At 38.5% G+C, this 27,999-nt stretch overlaps 1 protein-coding gene across 3 annotated transcripts in view; it reads right to left on the bottom strand.

Annotated features, from left to right (window-relative positions):
- LOC135208417 (angiopoietin-1-like) overlaps positions 1–27,999 on the bottom strand; it is a 63,255-nt gene that overhangs the window by 20,792 nt on the left and 14,464 nt on the right. The window contains exons 3-8 of one of the 3 annotated variants that reach the window (XM_064240562.1): positions 13,611–13,794; positions 11,517–11,588; positions 11,129–11,277; positions 9,282–9,384; positions 8,969–9,015; positions 5,523–5,623 (exon numbers count right to left, since the gene is read on the bottom strand). In XM_064240562.1, coding sequence (XP_064096632.1) covers positions 5,523–5,623; positions 8,969–9,015; positions 9,282–9,384; positions 11,129–11,277; positions 11,517–11,588; positions 13,611–13,794 — 656 coding nt within the window. The remainder of the gene's footprint in view (positions 1–5,522; positions 5,624–8,968; positions 9,016–9,281; positions 9,385–11,128; positions 11,278–11,516; positions 11,589–13,610; positions 13,795–27,999) is intronic. The other 2 variants (XM_064240563.1, XM_064240564.1) reach the window with 2 other exon arrangements.

Here is a 27,999-nt window from a genome sequence, read left to right as displayed (position 1 = left end):
ATGCTTCACGCACATTGGTCATAACCCAGGCTGAACAGTTTGGTATATAATCTATCCGAGAGGAGCTCAAGTATGAAATTGAACAACGTAATGGTGTAAAGGTTACTGCAATCATCAAGCTTCCTAACACCAAAACCACATTCAAGGTAAAACTAGAGTCTACCCAAATGGTGAGAGACTGTCTCATCAAAGGACTTCTCATCTCGGCCAATCCTTTCCACCTAGATTCCTAAGTCAGGAGATCCACGCTGTTTTTTCCACCCCAGTGTATGAGATGCTACAGCTATGAGCACACAAAAAAAAGAACTGCCCCAAGCCAAGTAACTATAAAATCTGCTCAATATGTGCCTCTGAGGAACACTATTGGACCGATTGCACCAACCAAGAAAATCAAAGTGCATCACTTGCAATGGGATCACCCAACCATGGCGCAAGATGCCCAACCAGGAAAGCTTTGACCAAGGACCAGGCTAAAACGATCAGGAACCAACAATCCCAGATCACTCCAAACAAGACCTTCGCCCAAGCCACAGCCTCAACTGCGCCGAATAGTTCAAACACCCAACAACAACATCTCACTTCATCAGCTCACTGTAATCAACACAGCTATAATAACTGCAAATTTTGAGTGAAAAACAGTTGAACCAGGCACTTTCAAACAATGATGGACGCTTTCTACAAAGCTAACTGGCCTACCGTTGATTAAAATTCCTACAGAGGCTATCCAGCTAGCTAAGAAAGTCTCAACATTGCTAAAGTCAGAAAATCAAAACAACACCAGCCCCAATCAGCCCCTGACAATTGATGACGACATGGAAATTGAAGAAGCCAAGAGGAAAAGAATACAAAGCGATTCAGACTCTGAAGTTGAAATGCCTTCACACCCGGCAAAAAACAGCCACCTCAACTATCACAAGCAACAACCTCATCCTACAATAATACAGACCCTGAAACACAAGGAGCTATGGCTCTTCCAAGCCTCCCTTCCATCAACCAGACCAAGAACCCCAAAATTGGACTTAGACTTTACATTTCCATTAACACGGCAAACCCCAAAAACCCTACCCACAATACCCTCAAGAGGATGATTTTTGAATATAAAACGATGAAGTACATTTCACAGAGAATTAGATAATAATACAGTCAAACAATATATTACTGATGGAACAATAGAACTTGACAAATATAGTAACAGGATCACGAGGATAAACCCCGATAAATTCCAAAAATTAAACTCCAGGATTCTTTTGACTTAACGAAAGGAAAACACCATAATGGACACTCTCACAGTCATCCAACATAACGTACTGAAGTGGACCTTCCTTCGTAGTAAGGAACTAAGCAACATTTATTCTTCTTTCTCCCCACATCTTATACTTCTCAATTCCACAGGGATACCCAACTCCAGCGCATTAAGATCTGGAACTACAAACGTTTTCCAATGCAACACCACTAACGATCAAAATGCCGGGACAGCAATAGCAGTAAGACGGGTATCACAGTCAAATTAATAGACGGATTCAATCATGACCTAATCGCAGTAGAACTACAGACAGTTCGGGGACCAGTAATCATAGCAACGACTTATTTACCTCCCAGGCCCAACAGTATTCCTCAGCAGGATATCTTGTCCTTAATGAGACGCAATATCCCAGTCTATTTACTAGCAGACCTAAATGCAACTCACCCGGCCCTGGGCCACAATAGTACTAATCCCAGAGGCACCTTAATTCAAGGTCTTATGAACAGGAATCTAGTTTACTTTCTAGACCAGATTTTCAACATATTTCAGCAGAAGATCCAAGGGCAAAACCTGACATCCTTCTGTCTAACAGATACCACATTTTCAATTATTCAATCACTCAGGGTCCTTTAACTTCCTCCAGACCACATACCTATACTATTAAACTTACTGTGAGACCTATTATGGTAGCCATCAGCCCAACATCGATTTGACCAATGCCAACTGGGACCGCTTCAAGGATATTCTCGACGACTCTCTCTCCAACTATGACGAACCTGATAACATCAGAAATGGATAAACCTATATCGATGATAAATAACTTTTTTGGTACAGGATGATCAAAGAAGCCACAGAACTTTGTATACCCCTCAAAACTTTCAGGATCTTACCATATTCTAAAGAAACAGAGAATCTTAAGCAATTACAATATTGCTATAAAAAAGCCCTAGTTTAATTAATATCATGGCCCATCACAGCAGCTATTAGAATACTTACAAAATATTAAAGAAAGAATTAAAATAGAAGCTAAGGAACTCATAAATTCGACTTGGGAGACACTTCTAATAAAATCGAAGGAATCTACAGAGACCCAGGAAAGTTCTGGAAAATGATCAAAAGGCTTCTGGGTTCAGATACTGAACCTACAGCTTACATACTCCATAACAACAGGAAGATCTTTTCACCTCAGATCAGGAACCAATTTTCAGAGAATACTGGTCTAATATCTTCAAAATAAACCCATGGGAGAATCTAAGGTTTGACTTGCAACATGAACGAGTGATTGCAGCACTACATGAACATGATGACCAAATGAATACCATACGGACACGGTAGACCTCGATAGATTAGATGTTGAAGACCAGTTTATTAAACCAATTCAACTGCAAGATATCATCAAAATAATCAATAATTTTAAAAACAAAGCACCTGGCCATTCTAGAGTAAACAAAATTATTATTAAGCATCTTCCCAACTCCATGCTGGTCTTCCTAAGAGTCATTTTCAATGAAACCATAAGTATGGGCTACTGGCCAGACTTTTTCAAGAAAGCACTACTTCCTTTTGGGTAAAAAGGGTAAAGATCTAACTACTGTTTCTAACTATAGACCAATTTCCCTTTTAGAAATACCTGGTAAGATCCTGGAAAAAAATCATTCAGATAAGGTTTTATGAGTTCCTCGAAGATAATCTACTAACCAATAATAATCAATATGGGTTTACTCAAGGCAAAGGAACTCAGCTTGCATTAACTAGACTATATGAGTTCATAGCAGTCAAGAAGAGCTTAGGACACGGCTGCAACCTTATCTCTAGGGATGTCAGTCGAGCCTTCGATAAAGTCTGGCATGACGGTCTAAAATACAAACTCTTTGGAGGCGCAATTGCCAGATTTACCAACCAGACTGCTATGTAACTTTCTTGACAACCGGGTGGCAAGAATTAAAATTAAAGACTTCATAGGACAGAGTTCCAGTTACAGTCAGGGGTCCCTCAAGGTAGTATTCTCTCCCATCACTCTACAACTTCTACATTAAAGACACCCCTCCTCCATCTCAAGGTTGCCTTCAAATTATGTTTGCAGATGATCACACCCAAGTAATAACATATCCTACCAAAGCCAAATGTATGCTGCAAAGAAAGACTATTAGAGAAATACAGAAAATCAACAACTACGAAAAGAAATGGAAAGTAACTACAAATATCAATAAATCCAGCTCCTCTCAATTTCTGCTCGACGTCCCATGGATATCATAGTCAACAATAGGAGAATTCCATATAACCAACAAGTCACAATTCTTGGGTGGCAAATTTCAAAAATCAGGCATTCTTCCCCATGTACAGGCGAGAATAGCTACCGTGAGGAAAACGGTCAGTAGATTAAAAAGATTCAGAGGAACTCTTGGCTAAAACTCAACTCAAACTATACAAATCACTAGCCAGGCCACAGCTAGAATACCCAGCCATCATATTTGGAGCACTTAGCAAAACAGTACTAAGTAAAATGCAAGCAGTTCAGAATAAAGCTCTGAGGCAAGCATATAGGGAAAGTCCCCCCTACTTCAACACAATAAGGGAGTTGCATAATCACTCAAATTTGGAGCCTCTGAATGTCAGGTTCCATAGACTTGGGCAGAAAACTTGGGACAAATTAAGTTTAGAGGATGAAAACTATTCACAACCACTTAAGAGATCTTTTCACCATCAACAAGTCAGAGATCACTACTGGTGGAGTAGACTTGAGCCAAAGGTCAATTGTGACCCCCCAGACCCAGGTATATATAACTGACTAATTAAAAAAAAAAAATATATGTATGTTATATATATATGTATAGGTGTGTGTATGTGTGTATATATATATATATATATGTGTGTGTATATATATGTATATATATATATATATATATATGTATGTGGATGTGTATATATATGTATATAAAAAAAAAAAAAAAAAAAAAAAAAAAAAAACTAATACTAATAATAATATAAATCATAATTAACATTAACTAAATACATAAGGTGCTTGTACATCTTAATCCTACTATCATATAAAATCATTCCAGTTAGCAGGCGGTGTGAACCAAATTAACTGTTTTTCCGAGCCTTTCTTCTCTGTCTTGTCCTTGCATGATGGCTCAAACCAGTAATCTAACTTCGCAAGAGGGTCTGCCCCATCACTATATCTTCTACTATACTTCACGTTTCCATCCCTTTTTTTCCTTCAACCTTTCCCTTCCCGAGTATCCGCCGCCAGGCTTAAACTGGATTGTATCCAGAGGTACTCTTCCTTCTCCCTTATTCCCCACTTCCCTATCCTTATCCTAGTCCTAGTCCTTGCTACAGTCTCTTCAAACGACTCGTCCGAGGATGACCTGCGAGAAGGTCGAAACGTTACGTAATACCAGATATACCAGCTATACCAGCACCAATACCAGCCCCTAAACCGAAGACGAACCCGGCACCGAACTGAACTACGCCTACGGAATAATACCAGCACTGACGACGACCCCTGCTTGACCTGGACCTGATATCCTGTTCCAATAAAAGATTACCTTCAGCATTTATGATTTTTTGAAAATTCCCAAATGAATATTGGTCAGTTACTCAGAAACATCGCTGAGCCTGAGAAGCGAATTGTAAGGAAAAAAAATAGAAAAAACAATATATAAAATCAACTCGCTTAATTCTGCTATTCTTTTTAACAGTATTATTATTATTATTATTATTATTATTATTATTATTATTCTTATTATTACTATTATTATTATTATTATTATTATTATTATTATTATTATTGTTATTATTGGAATCGATGAGGATGATATGACAAAAAGTATGTCACATTTTCGGACTTTCTTAAGGCCCGTTTAAGTGATTAATCTTAGGGTGAAAGCTAAGTTACAGAGTTTTGGCAGATGGGTCCCGACTACAGCCTCGTTATTCTACACTTAAGATAATATATTCCAAACTAACACAAAAAGATATTAAAACATAATCTAAAAGAAAAAGTTTTATTGCTCTTCACCCGTAAGGGGCCTGAAAATGTATTCCTTGTACGATTATATAACAACACAACCAAAATTCAGTAAGTGATGGGAAACTACTGCAATGTTTGTGGCTTCAATATCTGTCACCAGATCTGTGATCTGTTTTGTATGTGGCATATTATATAACCACAGAAAATATCTGGGAACACCCGAAGTTGTTGTTCATTCAGCTTGGCCATTCTCACTGTTCATGAGGCTGTTACTTCCACTTGCTAATTCTTATCACAACTTACTTGATCATCCATTTGGGAGATTCGTCCATAGTTGCGTCTTCTGAGCTGCATGGTAAGTGATACTTTATCGCTCCTGTAAACCTTTATACGGGGGAGTAAGGCTAAGACAAAAAAAAAAAAAAAAGAAGAGAGAGAGAGAGAGAGTAGAGAGAGAGGGGGGGGGGGGGGTGGGGGGGGGGGGGGGGGTGGGGGGGGGGGGGGGGGGGGTGGGGGGGGGGGGGGGGGGGGGGGGGGGGGGGGGGGGGGTGGGGGGGGGGGGGGGGGGGGGGGGGGGGGGGGTGGGGGGGGTGGGGGGGGGGGGGGGGGTGGGGGGGGGGGGGGTGGGGGGGGGGGGGGGGGGGGGGGAGGGGGGGGGGGGGGGGGGCGGGGGGGGGGGGGGGGGGGGAGAAAAAATTAATTAGTTGGCATTGCATTTTTCGATCACATTTTCTAAGAAGTTTTAAAAGAGTTTACATGAACCAACATTTTGCAGTGGATTTTAAAGGAAATATGTATCGTAAGGTAAAGTAGCTTTGCAGAAATATTTGCCAAACCTATGAAAACAAAGGATTAATTTGTCTTATGTTTATACTACAATTGTTTTATAACGTTGCTGAAAAATATGCATTACTTGCGTGCAAATATATCAAAATGAATATTTCACACTAACATAATCGACTGATTGTAGCGCCTAATGTTCTATATATGTTGCTTGCTTCGCTCTGCAAGACTTTCCGCTCTCGTCGTAGGACTGTTCTTCACAGTCTAGACGCGCGGCCATATATATAAACCCCCCCCCCCCCATCGGCTTTCTATTTCTACACTGTTTAATTCCTAATCGTGTTTTGTAGCTACATATTTGAAAATTTCTAGTTGTCTGTTAATAGGTCTAATGTTGTTGTCCAGGACTATCATTATTTTCGTCCCTTTCAAATGTTCCTTCCCCCAAAATAGTTTTTTTTTTTTTTTTTTTTTTTTTTTTTTTTTTTTTTTTTTTTTTGTGGCCGCTCCCACCAGTACATAGGGTATCCTAATCAACTAAAGCTCTCCCTTAGGTATTCCAGCTCTTCATCTAAGAATTCGGGGCTGCAAATCCTATAAGCCCTAATGGCCAGCCCATTCATTAGCCTCATTTTAATTTCTTTCCAATGGTTAGAGAACATATGTATGTATGAATAAGTGTCTGTCTTCTTCCTATATGCTTTGAATTTCAAATTTTCCCTTTCCTTCTTTATCAGTAAATCCAAGAAAGGAATTTCTTCCTCCTCTTTTTCTATAGTGAACTTGATTTGTTGGTTTAATTTATGTTTTCTTGGGACGTGTATAGTTCTTCCTGTCTCCCATGTGAAATTATCTAGATGTTTTCTACGTGTCTTACCCATTTTATGGTTTTTAACTTTCCTTTGTTTAGTTTGCCCACCTCTTCCGTTTGAAACCATTCCATAAAAATGGTAGCCAGGATCGGTGAAAGACTCGAACCCACAGCCACTCCATTGTTTTGTATGTAATGGTTTTCACCCCACTAAAACACTAACGCTGACGGCCGCTGTCAACAATTTTAACAAAACGTCATGATCCAAGTGACAGGCGTAAATCCATTCCTCCATGTTCTTTTTTATTATTTCCATCGTTTTCTTAACTGGTATGTTGGTGAACAGGGAGGTTACATCGAAAATGGCAAATTTACAACCTTTTAGATGCCCTCCAGATACTAAACCCACCCATTTTCCCATTATGTTGGAAAGATCGGTCTTAGTGGGCAACCTTCCTTGGGTATCTTGGGACTACCATATATATATATATATATATATATATATATATATATATATATATATATATATATATATATATATATGTATGTATATATATTATATATGGGAACTCTGGGCTTTCCCCTGATTGTAATCTGTTCTAATTCTTTTCTGGATTTGAAAGGGAAGAAAATAACGATAGTCCCGGACAACAACAATGTTACACCCATCAACAGGAAACTAGAAAATGTCAAATTAATTGGTTGCTACTAAAACACGATTAGGAATGAAATAGTTGGAAATAGAAAGCCGATAGAGGGGGAAGAGGGAAGAGTGGGCTTAAATAAGGGAGCGTGTCTAGGCTGTGAAGAACGTTACTACGGCTAGAGCAGAAAATCTTGCAAATAGTGAAGCAAGCAACTTATACAGAACATTAGACACTACTACAATCAAACGTCGGCAGTTGCCAAACAATAAACTAGGAAAACATGAATTTTATTTACAGGAATAATTAAAAAAAAGCAGCAAGACTGATAATAGATAATTCCTTTATAACATGCGCTTAACAATGCAGGCAACACCGGGAATGGATTCGAAGACAGCATATCAAAAGGAAAATCTATACTTCACAACAGAGAAGAAACGAGCATACACAATACACTAACACCTGGAACGACTTGCAGAGGGCAGAGAAAGGTCACGAGGGCGGAGCCGAACAGGAGAAGCAGGGTAATTGAAAGATCAAGAAGCCACCACACTCTTATAATACAGCTGGCCTCTGGCCTACCACTTCGGTCATTTCATGGATAAATTGATATTAGGGACTGGTTGTCCTTGATAGCTCCAACTTTTTGAATAGATAACTCCGCTTGTTACCATCTAGTTTTAATGAGGTCCGATTCTAGTAATTGTACCATTGCACAGAAACATCATATAGTATATATATATATATATATATATATATAATATATATATATATAATATATGACTAGAGAATAAGAGAAAAATATAGAATACGTCTTTCCTTCTTGGTATTTAGAAGTAGACACCACATGTCGCTAAAATGAAGGAATATGTTACATAAAGGAAGATAGAGAGATAATTAGATTGTTTATGGAAATCAGTAAGGAATATAATTATATCAGGATTGTTGGGCCCGCTCCTCTTTAAATATGTATAGGGTCGATACTAGATGAGAATAAGACAAAAAGTTAGCTCTTTCAGATGTGACTTGTTAAGGTGCGTAGATGAAGTAAAAATGCTTGTTTGGTTGGAAGGATTAATTAGATGGTTTTCAAACGGTTCGCTACTGTTGAGGAAATAGAGTACGCCTATATACTTGTGTGGAAGGATTGCATATTTCCGAGGTGCTAGGAGGAAGTGAAGAAGATATAGAATGAAGGGCCACAATATCTATTTATCTATCTATGTCTGTGTAATTTCTGAAAGGTGGATTTTTTTGTAGGGTGGTCACGGCATTCTTTATAAGACTTCAACAGTTAAAATGTAGATATCACAGTCCTGTTAGGATAAATCCCCTTACACATACACATAGACACATACACGTGTGTGTGTGTGTTGGTGTGAACTTGCCAGCCTGAGCATTATATAAAATGTTGTCAAAAGTTCTGGTGTGTGACTGACAAAGAAACCCAGTGAAGTTGACGGCCCCATAAGCATGAAAGACTTGAATTAATTTATTCAGAGGAGACCTACCTTGCCAAACCTGATTGCTGTCTGAGAGTCTGGTTGATTCTAAGAACCTGAAAGAGAATGCATATTGATTATTATTTGCTCTCATGGATATTATCAGCGAAATTATATTGTTGATAATAATGACAAGTGTAGTTTAGGATTAAATGGAACAAAGTTGGATAGAGGATTTTACAAGGTAAATAAAATAAGTCAGAGCATTTCATATTTGCGTATCCCATTTATCTAGAAAGCATTGTCCAAAAATGAGCAGTCTTGTATGAAGAGATAACTATTGACAACATGAGTTTCGTTCACATTTTTTTCGGCGACTGACCTGAAGTAAGTGGCCAGCTCGAACGATGTATCCTTTCCATTAATATCCATTTCGCCCCTCACCGTAAAATTATATTGAGTTAGGTAGTGAAGGACATCTTCACCTGAAATATACAAATATTAACGATAACATAACACAAATGTCTTAACAGGAGTCCATCTCAAGAAGAGAAAGGATAAATATCACTGCCATATTCACACTTGCCCTGCTGTACCTTGAACGACACAGCTCTGGATTCCTCGCAGTCATAGACAAAGGTCTCACCAGCATGGTGAGGACCTCCCTGCATACAATGTAATTCGCTCCTCTATCTCCCATACTCTCTTGCGCTTCCTGGATGTTGATTTCCTTCCGTTTTAGTACTTCTGTCGTCCATTGATCATTCTCTTTTTGCATCCAATTTTTCCTATTTCTTTCCAATACATCCGAGTTGCATACTCTTTTTTTCAGCAGCATGTAGAAACATTCTTATACGTACTTTCACCTTTGCTAACTCCCATACTACTGGTTGATTTTCTACCTCAAATACTACATTAAAGTTTATTTGAATGAAAGGTTGGAGGCAACAGAATTTGATATTGAAATGTCGCAATGCCAGAAATGACCACCTTTTTGGATAGAGTTCTCAGAGAATCAAGTAATTGTTGCGTGAGATCTTGCATTAACTAAAATAGCTGAAGTGAATACAGGCAACTCTTGGGAAGGGAAATAGCTAAGTATTGAAATGTATGTTTTATCTAATTGGCTGCTGGAACGAAATAATAAAATGAATATGATAAGTGTAGTTCATTTTCTATGGAGGATTCCGTACACAAGTTGGTGGAATGTCGTATATTGGAGTCTAGCTTGAGATAGATAAAAAGAAATCATCACCAATATCACTTAGAATTTAAAAAAATATAACCTAACATTCACGAACATAAAGATATATTTCATTATTTCCTTTCAGGAGCCGTATTAGATAGATATTTTAAGTCTATTGGAAAATGTGGTAATTCTTTCAGGCATATTTACGAAGTCTCATCTTGCTTTGGGAAAGAAACGCAGCGCTTTATTAATAAAGATCTGAAAGAAAAAAATTTAAAGCAAAGTAATGTATAAATTAAATAAAAACTCAATACAAGTTAAGAATTACTTGAATATTTCCACCTATTTAGCAGCGACAACCATATCATTTCATGTCATGGCAAACCTGTGTACACATGTACGTAGTATCGTGAATTTATGTCCGTATCTCTGACTGCTTACACTTTTAGTTTGGTTAGTTATGATCGTCTGTGGAAAAAATATAGATGCACATATATTTGTGTGTATATACAAATACATAATACATACACGTGTATATAATATATAATATATATATATATATATACATATATTTATATATACACACACACACACACACACACACATATATATATATATATATAATATATATATATATATGCGTGTGTATTCAGCGCCCCGGGCGAGATGCGAACCTGCGACATCTGAGTGGCATACCACGACATTAACAACTACACCAGCGGACCAGCTTGCCATAACTAAATCGGAGGAAATATTGAAGTAATTTTGAACTAGCATTGAATTTTTATATATAACTGGTACATTTAGCTGCTTTACGCTTTTTTGTAACAGAATTTTGGTAGTTAAGCGCAGAGCTTGTTTCCTGTAATCACTGCAATCAATGTCTGTTTATATATATATATATATATATATATATATATATATATATATATATATATATATATATATATATATATATATATGGTATTTGTGTGTGTTGTATAGCTTTATCAGGGTCATTAAGCTGTCATGCATTTTATATGGATGTATACATCTAATACCTAACCAATAGAGGGAGTCTCCTTCCCTTGTACCATCCGTGGTCAGAAAGTGTTCAATCTGCCCAATGGATGCATCATGAAATTTTAAGAAAACGGTCCATCCGCCAAGTTCGGTGTCCATGTCGCAAAGAACTCTGGCTTCCATCTCTCTGAAATTAAAAAAAAATTTATGAACGCACATTACTCATTTAGTACGTATATACGAAGACACAAAATCAACAGTATTTACGCAGAAAACAGTCACTGTCAGAATACTCAGAACATAACCAAACAGGAAAATGAATGAACATTCAGAAAAGGGGAGCCGAGGCTTCCACAGAAATCTTTGAACTGTCGTAAGGTGTAAGGAATGTTCTTGTCATTTTCTTCTAATCGAGGCTGTCATTACTCGGTAGGGAAAATGGTGTATTCTCCGGACGTTGTGTTTCCCAGAATTCTCACGTCTGCGCAGTCCATCGGTCTAGAAAAGGAAGACATGGCGATATTTTATTTGGTAAAAGCAGGTGATGAAAGAATAATAATCTAGGAATTATATCTTTAAAGGCCTTTAAGAACAGCAGAGGCAGGACCTTGCGTTGGCGCACATTATCATAGTTGTAGAACGCGCCTGTAATTATATGATTGTGATAAACAGAAATCCCTCTTAACCTTTCGACATCTTCAAACTTTTCGGGCACTCTTATCACTTTAGAACCCACGATCCAAAAGAAGAACGTATCCAAAGTGTGAAGAAATCGAGGAGTTAAGAATGCTTTGTGTACATTAAATTATTGCACATGCATATGTGGTAAAAAAAAAAAGTGACCAGCACCTTATATATGTAATAAATATATATATATATATATGGTCATTTTTTTACACATATATATGTGTAATTAATAAACACAAAGCGTTCTTATATATATATATATATATATATATATATATATATATATATATATATATATATATATATATATATATATATATATATATATATATATTATATATATATATATATATATATCTGTGTGTGTGTGTGTGTGTGTGTGTTGTAGATAGATAGTAATATATATAGTCGCCGATGATATCTATCGCACCCTAAGCGATACAGAACTGGTGATTGCTAGGCGGAACCAACTGAACTACCAGGACTATGAGTGAGGAATGCAAATATCATAATAGTCTAAAAAAAAAAGATTACCATTTTTTCCTTCATATGTTTAAAATTTTAACTGGGATTTTCCTAGTTTTTCTCTGATCATTGTGAACGAACATATTCGGTCATAAACGGTCAGATAGGCCCTTTTTTTCCAAATATATTATATACTGATTAAAACACGCACACTCCTGAACAGCCCATATGACAAAATACGATCAGACGGCTGTGACTTATAGAAAACAGTAAAGTTATCTAATAAAATTTAACTATTAATAAAAAGTATAGTTGTGATATACTGAAATATTAAACAAACCCTCTACGGGGCCCGTTATTCATTTTTGTTTTCGAAAATACCCAGACATTAAAACACCTGAACGAGATTCTGCAATGACGGTAATTAGTGCCAACAGTCTTTTGTTTTGCATCATACTTTCTATTATCGAATAATATTGCCTGAGTAAAAGTAATGTAACAAGTACCTATAATTAAAAACTGTCATATTTTATTCTCTGGATCCTATGCACAAACTCCGCTGTTAACATAGTGGACGGTATTTAGCTGTCAATGTACAAAACTTTCTTCGCCCAAAGGATGTCTTACATCCGCTAACTCACCGGATGTGTTTAGATTACAGGACATCAACGTTGTAGGAGTCACATAATCATTAAAAATAATATTTTGTAAAATTTTTCCCTTTAGCTCTGACTGACTAAGGCCAATAAATGAATGCTGTTAATGATGCAATGAGAACAGTCATTACTATGATCCTTTGCGATTTTGACGTTTCGTTTTTGTTATCATCTGTTCATTTCACTATACTCTGTTTTTTTCCTTTTGTCTCTTTTTTTTTCCATTTGTCCACCCGCCTGTGGTGTTTACATATGGTGACACTGCGTCGTAGGGTTTTTAGATACATTCAGCTTACATTCAACAATAATAACAATATTCTATTTCGAATATTAACGGTGTCATTCGCATACAGTAAATTATTAAAACACTTTTCAGTTGCAAATGTACACCCAGATATCTTTTTATTTACCTAAAACTTACACATAGCGCAACTATCTAAATCCCGGGACGCAGTGTTACCATACGAAAACACCACAGGCGGGTGGACAGGTGGAAAAACTCAGAGTATAGTCAAACATTGTTGATCTTTGATGAGAGGAAGGTTTGCTTCGAAACCTAACTGTCTTCCTGAAAAATTCCTTCCCTTGCTAGAATTAATACTGGTAAACAATACCGAGCTTAGTTGAGATTACCTAATATCTGGTTATAGCATATATCTTTTTTACATTAATATTTCAATATTCAATAGTCAATCGGCCGAAAATCACTTACCTACTATTACCCATTGATGTAAAATTCTCTCCAATTTCCTTCCGTAGAATGTTGACCAGATTTGTCAAGTTTTGAAGTTTTTCTTTTTCTTTAATGGAAGTCATGAAAGTCATGTCTTCTTTGGTCTCATTCAGGCGTTTCTCTAAAATGGTGTTATTTTCCTTGCACTCTGTTAAGGTTGAACCTGCATTACAAATATGATGTAGTCAAATTCGACAAAAAGGTTAAATGGCATATAAAGGGCGCATTTTGAAGTTAAACGTTTGATTACATACATACAACGAAGAAAAATATATTACATCCAAATCAAACATTAAAATAATATTTAACATATCCTCCAGAATTTGCAGCTTATACTTATGATAAATTAAACTTTTTAATATTCACTTTTTAACTACACCCTCTAAATAATCATTTACACACTCATTTCAATCATATTTGTTGTGCTAGTTTGTTTGTAATACGTAAAACAAAATAAGTTAATGAAATTCAGTGTATCTTTCAAGTCAATCATAAAAGGAGAATAAGAGGCAAGGCATAGTGAGTACACAAACATAAGAACAACTGTGTCTGATGAAGTACAGCGGATAATGAAATACATAAATATGGACAAACTCGAAAAAAAGATTGCAACTTCATTAATACCTATTACAGATATGTCTAAGTAAATAAAGTACGTGTAAGCAGAAATGAAAAGTATGCCATCCATTAAGTGCTATTAATTGTTGTGCCAGCACTCGAACGGCAAGCATTTCTCTTGCTGCAAGCCACAGGACACCGCCAGCTTTTGTGATTCTCATGACTATGCCCATAGCAACGCATCGAGTCAGCCGAGTAGCGCAGAGAACCCCGATTTTCATCATGTAGGAGCTATAAAGGTGAATATCAAATGATTGTACATTATTGGTCCATTAGGTACTGTGTAAGATTCCAGGCCGATGATTGGCTAGCAATTCTTATAAATACTGTTGTAGTTCATTAATAAAGTATAATTTCTCCTGCTGAAGTGGTGACCTCACCACACTAACACCCATCAATGATGTCTGAGACATCACCTCCCTCCCCTTCTACCACTCCTGTCGATAACAGCACCCAAGTCAAGCTTCCAACCTTCACACGGCTAACACCTAAACTTTGGTTCCGTAGAGCCGAAGTCACACTCCGTATCAAGGGCGTATGGTCATCGTCAACCAAGGTAGATTACGTTCTTGCCGCCATGCCGGACTACCTCTTCCCCTAGCTGGACGCGAAAGCACCGACGTCGTCCAGTACAAAGACCTGAAAAAGGTCAGCAGATACACGCCATTACCCAGGCATTAGTGTACAACAGATCTTTGACTAAGCACAGCAACCCTTAGGTGATCAACGCCCATTTGCAGCCCTTCTCTAGATGAGAGCCCTCACCCGTCTTCCTCCTGCAGCAGAGGGTTCTCCCAAATCAGTTGACATTAGGGTTTGTTTCCCATGATCCCGGAGACAATTTTCAAGGTTTGATAATCCTGGGATATTTTTGCACATCCCCAGAAACCCTGGGATGAAAATAAGTACAAAAATAGGGACAAATTTGACTGCAGGATGGTTGTGGACTTGTTGTTCTGTTTATATTTATATATACTGTGCATACAGACAATTTCTTCATTATCTGTTTGATAATAATGATAGATGTCTAGATTATTGGAATTCGTGCACGAATTTCCGTATTTGGATCACATTATCATGGATGACCTAAAAGATACGGCAGACATAGAACAGAGATGTCGTAAACTATGTGCAACTGGCAACATGATTGCAAGGAGGCTTGTTTTCTTTCACTGAGACTTGAAACTGTGCTCTTCCGCTCGTATTGCTACAGTATCTGTGGGTGCTCCCTGTGGACGAACTACACCCGAGAGACCATGAGACGTATGACTATTGTTCACAATGACATTTTGAGACACCTCACAGACACTCCTCGATATCACACCGCCATACAGATGTTCACAGAAAACAACCTGGACAATTCAAAAGTCATTGTTAGGTGAACAATGTCCAGTCTGATCACCCGACGGAAAAACAGCAGCAATTCGCTCATACAAAAGATCCTAAGTATTTAAGCAAGAAGATCTGAATTGTGGGGAAGATGGGAAAACGAGGCGTTTGTTCCCTAAATTAATTAATATCTGTTTTTGCAAAATGTCATTAGCGTAATCTGTCATTATTGTTGCATTACTACAATTATTGTTATTATTGGTATTTTTCCTTTTTTACATTATTACTAGCGATAACGTGTGTGGGGGCGGACGTGTTGGAGGTCTCTCTCGCATGTCTTCACAGAAAAGAAGGGTTTTTCGCCCTTGGTGATTATACCTCCTATAGTAAACAATGTGTTAATAGTGTCTCCACGTCATACCCGGCGTGTAAGCCGGAGAGTGTTGTGCAACTGCAGATATACTAATATTCTTTCTGCTCCAATCAGTGCCTTAGAAATCTTTCAAATCACAGCTACTCGAGGCCTATTGGTCCGGGGAAATGGGTAAAAGAATGCAGTGTATGTGTTAGTGCTTGACCCCTCCCTTACCACAAAAATGTCACCCGACCAACCTCCAACCGTTGCGCAAGTGACCCTGGCACCTACCGGTGCCTGTGCCCCACACACAAGTTCCGTACTCGCAAACAATTGTCTTTACTATATACAATACCAATCGAACTGTTCCGACGTCGTGTCTGCTATACAATCTGTCAGTGATGCCTTCTCCGATGAGGAAATCAACGTTGCATATACGAAATGAAAAGATCTGATACCAGAGAGCATTCTCAAGGAGCGATCCGTGAAGAACTTATCCTCTCACAAGAAAATATCGTTTATCACTAAGTGGCTAAGGACCTGCTCAGTGGAAATCTACGCCGATGTCCCTTACAATCTGCCTCCAAAGGGGCCTGCTGACCTAAGCCTACCTGCGGTATACCACACGGCAGAAACTGCCTTCCAAACAGCAAAATCTCTCTAAGAAATAATTGGAAAAAACTCAGAAAAAATTGAGGAGACAAATTATAAATTATCAAGAATCTGGGACGTGATCAAAGGACTACAGGAATCCCTAGTAGTCTTAAAACGGTGGAAACAATAACCTCACACGGATCTGGGATGCGATCAAAGGAGTGTAGGGATCGATAGACAATCGCACAGATAGCCACCAGACTCCTACGAATGCGGCATCTAGTTTTTCCTCGCCTCCCAGCAACACGGAAGTGCCCCTGTCTCCTGTAGACCGTTCCGAGATGACTGTTGGTCTCCCAACCTCTTCTCCCTCCCCAGTGCCTCCGGTGGAAGATATATCTCCGGTGACGATTACTAGCCCTCGTAATCCTCCCCACCCTATCCCTCCCCCACAACCCCCCATCGTAGATGCAGATGAAAGTGATCATGAGGGGTCTGGCAGCTGGCAGATACAAACAAGCAGAAAGAAGAGAAGAACCTCTTGTTTGGCCGCTGGACCGGAGCCCAACATTCGTGTTTCACCTCGCACGACACCTGAGAAGAGATGTCACGTAGTAATTCACAATCTGCGCTCATCGGTGACGCTAGATGCCATAGTGGAGAGAGTCAAGTTTCTCAAAGGCTCTGATCCACTCATCTCTCACGAACTCCCATGCAGGATTAAACATAAAGTGGCTAACAGGATTACCTGCCTATTTCAACACCTCGACGTTCTTAAAGGCGAGAATTTCGGTCCTAATATATTAGTTTCAAGATATAAATTATTCCGGGATCAACCACCCCCAAGGGAACTTACTGACACTCCAACCAGGGTCATTTCCACCGCAAGTGCCAGTCAACCCCCCACGGCTAGTGACTGCCCACTCCCCCTGGCTAACCCCCCATCCACCCAAATGATCAGCGCATTCATCTCCCATCTTCGTGAGTAGCCATGGATACATTAAACATAATCTCTTGGAATATTTTTGGCTTCAAGCAGAACATTCCTCTCCTAAACATATTCTACAAAAACTTCAAAGGCGTCATTGCATTGCAAGAAACGCTCCTCTGGCCACATGACCTTGCCATCTGCGATTCAATTCATGAAGACTTCAGAACCTTCTCGACTTCATCGATGCAAGTTACAGATCAAATATAGCCGGTCGCCCAAAAGGGGGCCTTCTTTCCTGTGGCACAAATCGTTAGACAATATGATAAAGGTGATGACCTACAGGAGAGACAGATTGCTGGGGCTTCAAGTGACAGTAGGGAACTCTAAAATCCTAATTATTAATGTTTATATGCCATGGGAAAATAACAACAACTTTGATCATTACTGCATGATCCTAGGGGAGTTACACAGTATTATTCATGATTCTCCTGCTGATCATATTTATATAATCGGGGACCTTAATTCTCATCTCACAAAACAATTTTATAATGAACTTACTCACTTCAGTCAAAATCATGCTCTCCAAATTAGCGATGTAATGCTCCTCCCTCCCTACTCCTATTCATATGTACATAATAGAGCGGACACTATTACAACCTCCTGGCTGGACCACTGCATCACATCTCCACAACTTCATGATTCTATTATGACCTGCAATATTCGCTATGATCTTGCAACGGGCTACGATCACATCCCATTACAGGTATCATTCAGTACCCCATCCCTCCCTACCGTGAACCCCCTAACTGTTCACCCACCAGCAGTAAACTGGGATTTTAAAAACCAACAGAAAACCAGATACTTTAGGGCGACCACGGAAACCAGGTTGCGGTCAATGGTTCAACCGGCAGACGCCTTACTTTGTACTAACACACATTGTAGAAATGACCACCACAGGAGGGACCTGAATGAATTCTATTCGAACATAATCTCCACTATGCTTGCTTCGGGCAGGACTGCCTACAGATTTCGTCAAGGTAATTCTCGTAATATACCTGGATGGAATGACTTGGTTAAAGATCTGTATACAAACTCACGAGAAATGTTTATACTGTGGAGGCAAAATGGTAGCCCCAGGGAAGGGCACACTGCATTACTAATGAGACAGGCGAGAGCGCAGTTCAAACTTGCTCTTAAGCACTGCAGGTTAAATGAAAAACAACTAAGAGCCGATGCAGTGTCTAGAAACTTAGAATCTGGTGATTATCCTCGTCTTTGGAAAGATATCCAGTCCTTAAATCCCAAAACTAAAAAGCTATCACAGAGAGTAGGGGAAGCAGTCGGAGACGAAGCTATCACAAGTATGTGGGGTGATCACTTCAACAATATCCTGAATTGCATAAATGATCAAAATTCCCGAAGGGATGTAGATAACCCCCTTACTGACAACATTCAATTTCATTTTGCAGACCGTACTACACCAGGTAACATCAGCGATGCCATGAACAGCCTGCCTAATAATAAATCGCCCGGCTGTGATGGTCTTCCTGCAGAGGCCTTCAAATTCTGCCATCCGATAATTTACATTTTGCTAGCTGCCCTATTCAATGCGTGCATAATTCACCGGTTTCTTCCAGACTCCCTACTCTTAGTCCATTTGATACCATTAATCAAAAACAAGCTAAAGAATGCAGCTGACCCTGGCAACTACCGGCCGATTGCAATCACAACGATCGCATCGAAGATACTTGAGTCTGTTCTTCTAGTGAGACTTCTCCCCTTTCTAAACACCACTGACAACCAGTTTGGGTTTAAAGCAAACCACTCAACCGACACCTGCATCTACATACTGAAAGAATTGCTGAATTACTACCTATCATCAGCCTCTCCTGTTTTCCTTTGTTTTGTAGATGTGAGAAAAGCATTTGACAGAGTAAACTATCTGAAGCTCTTCCTGAAGCTGCATAAAAGGGGCACACCCCTGTATCTAATTGGCATTTTGCATTGCTGGTTCTCCACACAGCAATTCTGTGTCAAATGGGGAAACGTATTATCTTACACCTTCGGCTCCCTAAACAGGCTTCGGCAAGGGGGCATTCTCTCTCTCCATACCTGTTTAATACGTACACAGATGCCTTGAATGTCAAACTGAACTCACTCCCAATCAGATGCACCGTCAATGAAACTACTATAAACAACCTCTGTTACGCTGACGATATTGTTCTGATTTCCCCATCAGTGCAAGGTCTCCAACGACTCATCGACACTTGCCACCAATATGCAGAGGAATTTGATATAATCTACAATGAAACCAAGACCCAGTGCATGTTGCTGCTCTCGAGATCGCTTAAGCATATTGCAGAACCACAAATTTTCCTCGGAAAACATCGGCCAGAATTTGTGTACGAATTTCCGTATTTGGGTCACATTATCACCGACGACCTAAAAGATACGGCAGACATTGAGCAGAGGCGTCGTAAACTATGTGCAGCTGGCAACATGATTGCAAGGAGGTTTGCCTTCTATCACCGAGACGTGAAACTGCTGCTCTTCCACTCGTACTGCTACAGTATCTATGGGTGATCCCTCTGGACGAACTATACCCGAGACCATGAGACGTATCACTGTTGTGTACAATGACATTCTGAGACGCATCTCAAACACTTCCCGCTACAACTCCGCCACACAGATGTTCATAGAAAACCGCCTGGACAATTTAAAAATCATTGTTAGGCGAACAATGTCCAGTCTGGTAACCCGAGTGAGAAACAGCAGCAACTCACTCATACAAAGCATCCTAAGGAGTGAAGGAAGAAGAAGATCTAAATTGTGGGAAAGATGGGAAAATGAGGCCTTTGTCCCCTAAAGGACTTAATCTCTGTATTGGCAAGATGTCATCTGCAGTTTTTGTCATTATTACATTTATTGCTGTTATTTTAATTTTTCTTTATTACTGTGATTACTATCAAATTAAATTTTTTTTTTACATTAAATTTTTGTATTTAGCCCTCTGGACCTGACTGCTGTAACCACCTAAGGTCTCTAGTTGAAATTTAAGCTATATAATTTGTGCACTAACTGTTATTACTCTCAATGCATATTTTTTTTTCTCACCAATATTATTACTGTTATTACCAGTATTATGATTACTAGCTTTTATGCTACCTCAGCTATTTTGTGGATAAGTGCCGATTATTCATTTTTTTTTTTTTTTATATGTCTCATGTATCTAGATTGTGTATTTTTGTTACTGGTTCTGTGCAAGTGCCGGACTTTGTTTGCTATGTGGTTTATGGTCTCATTTTTCGTATTGCACTTCCTACATATGGAGAGATGTTATTTCCATCTACGTCTTTGGATATATCTGGTTCTTAGGGCCTGGGCCGATCTTGTGCCGCTGTTATCATTCCTTCAGTTTCCTTCTTGAGCTCTCCCCTCTGTAACCATGCATTGTTTGTCATGGCTGGCCAGTTCTTTAGTCTGTCTCATGTATTGTCCGTGCATTGGTTTGTTGTGCCATTCCTCTGTTTTGTTTGTCAGTCTCCTGTCTCTGTATATTTCTGGGTCTTCGTCTACTTTTATCAGCCCTTCTTTTCCCATGCACTCTTGAGCCACTTGTCTTCACTGGTTTTTTCAGATATTGCCCAGTGCTCTGTTCTCGATGTTGACGCAGTCCTCTATGCTTAGTAGTCCTCTCCCTCCTTCTTTCGTGTTATGTATAGTCTGTCCGTATTTGCTCTTGGGTGTAGTGCTTTGTGTATTGTCATATGTTTTCTAGTTTTCTGGTCTATGTTGCGGAGTTCTGCCTTCGTCCATTCCACTATTCCTGCGCTGTATCTGATTACTGGCAATGCCCATGTGTTTATGGCATTTATCATATTTCCGGCATTGAGTTTTGACTTGAGTCTCTGCATATATTCTTTCCTGATCGTGTCCTTCATCTCTTGGTATTTTATATCCCCTCCTTCCATTATTCCCTGGTATTTGTATCCCGTCTCATCTATGTGTTTGATGTTGCTCCCATCTGGTAGCTTTATCCCTCCAGTCCTTGTTACTTTGCCCTTTTGTATGTTGACTAAGGCGCATTTTTCTATTCCAAACTCCATCGTGATGTCCCCAGATACAATCCTTACAGTCTGGATTAGGGTATCTATTTCCTTGATGCTCTTACCATACAGCTTGATGTTGTCCATGAACATCAGATGGTTAATTCTGTTGCCTCTTTTCTTGAGTTGGTACCCAGCATCCATCTTTTGCAGTACTTTTGTCATGAATCATGGTACTACGAAAGAGTAGTGGGGACAGTGAGTCTCCCTGGAAGATCCCTCTCCTGATATTAACCTCTGCTAGTCTTATTCCAGAGCTTGTAAGTATTGTATTCCAGTCGCATATTGTATTTTTGAGGAAGCTGATGGTGTTTTCCTCTGCCCCATATATTTTCAGGCATTCTATTAGCCATGTGCATGGTATCATGCCGAAGGCTTTCTTATAGTCTATCCATGCCATGCTTAGATTGGTTTTCCTTCTCTTACTGTTCTTCATTACCATTTTGTCTATGAGGAGCTGGTCTTTTGTGCCCCTACACTTCCTTCTGCAGCCTTTCTGTTGGTGGGGGATGGTGTTTGTATCCTCTAGGTAGCTGTATAGCCTTTCGCTGATGATCCACCTGTGAGTTTTAAAAAACTGCCACATTCCATTGGTAGGCAGGTGATAGGCCCTTTCGTTACTGGCTATATTTCCCTTTCTCTTGTCTTTCTGGACTAAGGATGTTCCTCCTGTGGTCATCCATTTGGGCGCATGGTGATTCGTGTTACAATGCTGGAGTTGTTCTGCTATTCTTGGGTGTAGGGCCTTGAAGTTTTTGAGCCAGTATCCATGGACTTCATCGGGACCTGGGGCTTTCCAGTTAGGCATTTTCTTTAGTTGGTGTCTGACTGTGGCTGTCGTGATGTCAGTGAGTCTTTGTTTTATTCTCCCTGTTTCTTCTGCCTTGACTTCCTGGAGCCATGTTGCATGTTTGTTGTGTGATACCGGATTATTATTATTATTATTATTATTATTATTATTATTATTATTATTATTATTATTATTATTATTATTATTATTATTATGTCACGGTTTGATATTTATATAAAATACTTTGTATTTTCAGTGCATTGTATTTTCCCATACAAAATTTCAAGTTGCAACACTAGCAAGATCAGGCCTGTGAAAGACAGCGTCTGTTGCATTGTTACCAGTTTATCGCAGTAGCTAAATATATAGAGGACAGGGCTAAAAACTGTGACAAAATAACCATATACAAGTTTGCAGATTTTTCAAGAGAGACCATATTCGTTTTTTATCATGTGGAAATGTAGTTTTACTGTTTAGTGTTAAACACGCGAAGCAGGCCCATATATATATTATATATATATAATATATTATATATATATATATATATATATATATATATATATATATATATATATATATATATATATATATGTAAAAGGGAGGAATGTACAGATTCATCATTTTTAACTTCCCATGGAGACAGAGTCCGAGCGACAGCTTAAGAAAGCTGATAACTCTTTTCTGGGATGGTGTGACATTAAGATGCTTACGAAGCAGGTCAATGGTCGTCCTGTAGGTATGTGAGTTCGAGAGATGACTTTGAAACCAGTTGAAAGTGGTTTCTGGGTGTGGACGAAGGGCGTGAGTTTGTCTGTACATGTACGAGCTATGTCCGTTCATAACGGAAGGTAACTAGGTAGAAGGATGGAGACAGTAGGGCAGAAAAAAAAGGCAGAATGCCCGGATAGCTCTGCGAAAGTTATATTTGTTTCAGTGTGTGATATTCCAAGCTGCAATGGGTAAGAGTTATTGTGATTTAGCCAGAGATGTGGCTTACTCTGCTTTTGACATTTTGTAAAGATGTTATATTTCATTTAATCTTTTGACTTTGTCTTTACAATTGTGTATGCTCACTAGTGGGTTCTCCTGTCTTTTAAACAGGCGGATCTAGTGGAGGGGACTAAGTGTCCTAGTGAGGGGACTGTGTTTTGGAGAAGAGATAATTGGTGTTTGACTATTACTGATTAAGACTATTATTTCACTGGGGGTTATCTGAGTTAATTGAACTATGAGTTATCATTCTGTTAATTATCCTGTAAGAATTTGAATTATTCAGTTAGTACTTTACTTTGAATAAACGTATATTTTTGTAGCTTTGACTCTGATTTGGTGACCTTAGATGATGGAGTGGAGGTTGAGAGAGAGAGAGAGAGAGAGAGAGAGAGAGAGAGAGAGAGAGAGAGAGAGAGAGGAGGGGGGGCTATTGCCAGAGTTGGGGATCGAGAGAGAGAGAGAGGGGAGAAAGTGTTACCAGACTTAGTTCGCCTTCCGCTCTTGGCTAAACGCTTACCAAATATGAGAATAACGGGGGCGATGCTCCCGTTGTTTAGAGTGGTGGCGAGCTGTGGTCGAATGAAAAAGCTTTTTGTGAGATTGGTATCAGCTATAAAATACTGTTTTCAGAGTGTCTGCTTGTGGAAAATTGTTATATTTCAGTTAATAACTTATGGGGGTTAAGGTGTGTCCATTTGTTAACGGTGGTAATGAGCAAAGACAATTCTACTAGGGTCATCAAATTCTCCCGTTGCGAGGTGCCCGCTGAGATGAGGACTCAGTCGAGTTTGGGTGTGAAAGATCATCGAGTGCTTTCTCGCCGAGTGCGTTTGCGTTGTGCCGACGAGATTCGCGTGTTTGTAATTGTGCAGATCCTGGTTTTTTTTTCATTGTGAAGGGGTAAGTGGTACGGTGTGTGTGTTTTTTTTTTAGGCCTTGGGGGGGGGGGGGTTGAATCATTTTGTAAGTTGTGGGATAGGTTTGGAATACCACATTTTTTTCCCCATAGGGGTGGAATGTTGTGTTTTTTTCTGATCTTGGCACATGTTTAGAAGAGACGCATTCGTCTTTGTTTTAATACATTTGTGTGTATTTGAATGGTTTTCATACATGCGAAACTGTTGCTTGAATTGCATTCTTTGCTTGGAGACAGAGAGCGCCCACTTGTTCTTACGCGCTCAGCGCAATTTCTGCTGAACCGACCCAGAGGGGTATTGCAAGGGAAGGGCGAGTAGTGGTCTGCCTCGGAGGGCATTGCTTGACCGGGAGGGTGAAGCTTTTTTTTTTTTTTTTAGTTGGGGGTGAATTTCTTCTTTTTTTTTCTTTGTGTCGGGGTATTGGGGACACAGATTATTATTTTTTTTAAGAGAGATTTGATTGGTGTTGAGGAGATTACTTGAAAATGGTGCTGACTGGTGATGAGTACTGAATGATGATGATACCCGGGAGTGGTAATGGGGTTGTATATGCCTAGTGGTGAGTGGTGTTGATTTTGGGTGTGGCAATATTGGTGTATACTGGGGAATGGCAATATTAATGCCCTTACTGGAGATATTTAAGGAGACTAACTATGGAGAATTATTATTATTGTCATTACTGGAGATATGTTATGGGAATTATGTAGAATTATTATTATTGTCATTACTGGAGATATTTTACGGGGGTTACTTAAGTAGAATTATCATTACTTGAGACATATTTTACAGATTTGAGATATTTCATGGGAGATTATTTTATAATTATTATAGATAATTATATTATGGAGAATTATTACAATGAATTATGTAAGAAGTTTTATGGTTAATTATTTACGAGTTTCTATGACTTTGGAGAATGTATCAGTGGTTCATGGGTGATGAATCTGGATGAATTTTTGGTGAATTGTGCTGAATTTTGCTGAACTTTTGGTGAATTTTGTGCTGAATTTTTGGTGAATGGGCAAGCATTAACATTGGTGATGTTTTTTATACTAATACTGGTGATTTTTTTATATACTAACATGGGTGTTGTAATGCTATCAATGGTGGTGGTGTTTTTTTTTTTTTTGTGGATATGGGAGGAACTAACGACATTTGTTTTTCTTTTTTTGTGAGTTCAGCAGAAAATTGCTTGACATCTACGTGAGTCACAGGGATAGTTAACAGTGCCGTTGGTTTTTCTTTTTTCCTTTTTTAGAAGTTAGCCATCGCTGACTTAAGTTTTTTTTATCATGGGCTAGTTTAAAATTTATTTTTCTCTCCAGTTTGTGTGAATTTTTTGTAATGTCTCAGTTCGTGACTTAGAGTCATTGTGCGGGAATGTGTTTATAATTTCAGCTGTCTGATGCTGCAAAGAGATTTATGGGAGAATTTTTTCATTTTTTTTAATGCATACGAAATGGCACTACATTTTTTTTTTTTCTGGATAATTTGTGTTCCAGAAGTTGTGGGTTTCTTGCACAATACCTTTGTTGTCTTTGTGACAACTTTGCCAGAGATAGGAAACTTGGCTAAGTTTCTTTTGGCCTATGCCGTAGTGCATATGGAGAAGTCTTTACTTAGACACTTTGAATTTGGAGTTCTGTTATAATGAGTTATGCAGCACTTTGGTGATTGGCACATTGGTGATTTTTTCTAGAATTTCCTGGGCAATTTTATTTGCCGAGTTTTTGCCTTTTTCAGCAGTTATGCTAAACAGAGAGTTTATAGTTTTTGACTATAACATTGAGATATTTTTCTGGAGAATTGGGGATATAATATTTTGGCCATTTGATTATTTTATTTATTTTTTTATATATTCCACAGTTTAGGCCTATGGTGGTGAGAGCTATGTTCAGTTCAATTGTTTTGCAGCCATTTTTGTAGCAAATGGAGACACATTTTTTAGGAGATGTGGAGCAATATTTTTTTGAGTGTGTCAGCTGGATGCTTTGAGTGCATTTTTTTGGAGATGGAGTTACATTTTTTATATCCTGCTTGGAGTGTAATAATATTTTTTTGGAGACTTGTTTTATTCCACATGGAGTTATTGGTGAAATAGAGGTAAGTATTTTTTATTTGCCGAAATAGAGGTGAATATTTTTTATTGCTGGAGTGGTGGTTTTATGAACACGTGGTTATTGGTGAAATAAGAGGGAATATAGTGTGGTGTGGTTATTAATTAAATGGAGGAAATATTTTTATCACTGGGGTGGTGTTACTATTAAGATGGTGATTTATATATATATATATATGGAGATGGCATTAATCTTTGGGGGTGACTTTTTTTCTGTTTATCATTTTTTGAGTTGCATTTTTTTATATTCACCAGTGAGTTATTTTTGGTGGCATATAATTGCTGAATTGTGAGTTTACCGTAGTTTTTTTTTTTTTATCCCGGATAGGTGATAATTTGTTTATATAATTGGGCAGTATCATGTGAGAGTTATGTCTTTGAGACAATTTTTGAGCACCTTAGATATATCCTGGAGATAATTTTGTGAAATGTGCTTACTTGGTGTCAGTATAGAACTTTTTTTTTTTTTTTTTTTTTTTTTTTTTTTTTTTTTGAGAATCATGAGTTTCTGAAGTTGCAAGTCTGACTAGACATTTTTATGCTGCAGTCCAAGCACCTGATGTGTCTACAGGTGGATTTTTGCTGACAACGCTGTGATGAGTTTGGTTGCTGACTCTTTTCCTCTAGTGGTGATTCATGAAAATGCACGTTTAAGGGTTTGCCTTTCTGGCCTGTGGTTTTTCCGATAAGCTCTGGAAAAAGTATTGCGATGGCAATAAATTCCAGTAACTATACATATTGCATTTATGGGGAAAATGCGGGGTTATGTATCATGCATATATTATGTGCTTTGTGTGATGAGGCAAAGTTCACTTATTGTTGTTATCTTTATTTTTTCTTTTTTTTTCTTTGCCTATGAGAGATGTAATTTGTCGGGGGTTGTGATTTACATAAATGGGCGTTTTGACATTAATTATGTGAGCAGTAAAGGGTTTTTGCTGTTAGACATTGGAAAGTTTTACTGATTTTGTGGGTTGTTTTTTTTTTTTTTTTTGGGTTTTTTTTTTTTTTTTTTTGATAATTTTCGGGTCTGGACTTGTTACATGATTTTTTTTCATGGGCTCATTACTTTTTTCTTTTTTTTTACTTGTGAGAATTTGCGAGTTTGAAATGTGATGACAGAAGTCCATAGAGTTACTGTGAGTTTTGGATTGTGTGTGCTGGTGTGTGAATTTGGTGAAGTTTTTTTTTTATTATTGGAGAATTAAGTTAGAGAACTTAATATTTTTTTTGCGGGGTTGTGATAATGACTTATGATTTAGCGATCCTTGGAGTTCCCTCACGAGTTGAAGTTAGAAATTAGTTCAGTGGTCATGTTTAATGGAGTTAATTGGGAGATGTTCAGTTAGTATTTTTGGGAATTTTTGAAGTCATTATTTGATAGAAGTATGTCTGGGGTTAATTCTTTTTTGATTGACCGATGACTTGACTGACATACTTTAACACACCATAATCGTCGTTCCCCGACGCTAGCAAGACGCCCACCAGCTGTTGCAGAGATGTGGCTGTTGTGTGCCTAATTACGAGAAGTTTCTATGAGTCTACAGAGTTCTACAGCGTTTTTGGGTCTACAGAAGCCGTTGGATGTCTTCCACTGGGAGACGTTTTGCCTTTGTACA

The sequence above is a fragment of the Macrobrachium nipponense genome, chromosome 35 (assembly GCF_015104395.2).
Source record: "Macrobrachium nipponense isolate FS-2020 chromosome 35, ASM1510439v2, whole genome shotgun sequence".
NCBI lineage: Eukaryota > Metazoa > Arthropoda > Malacostraca > Decapoda > Palaemonidae > Macrobrachium > Macrobrachium nipponense.
The sequence above is the reverse complement of the archived record's forward strand: the minus strand, read 5'-3'. Positions and strand labels throughout refer to the sequence as shown.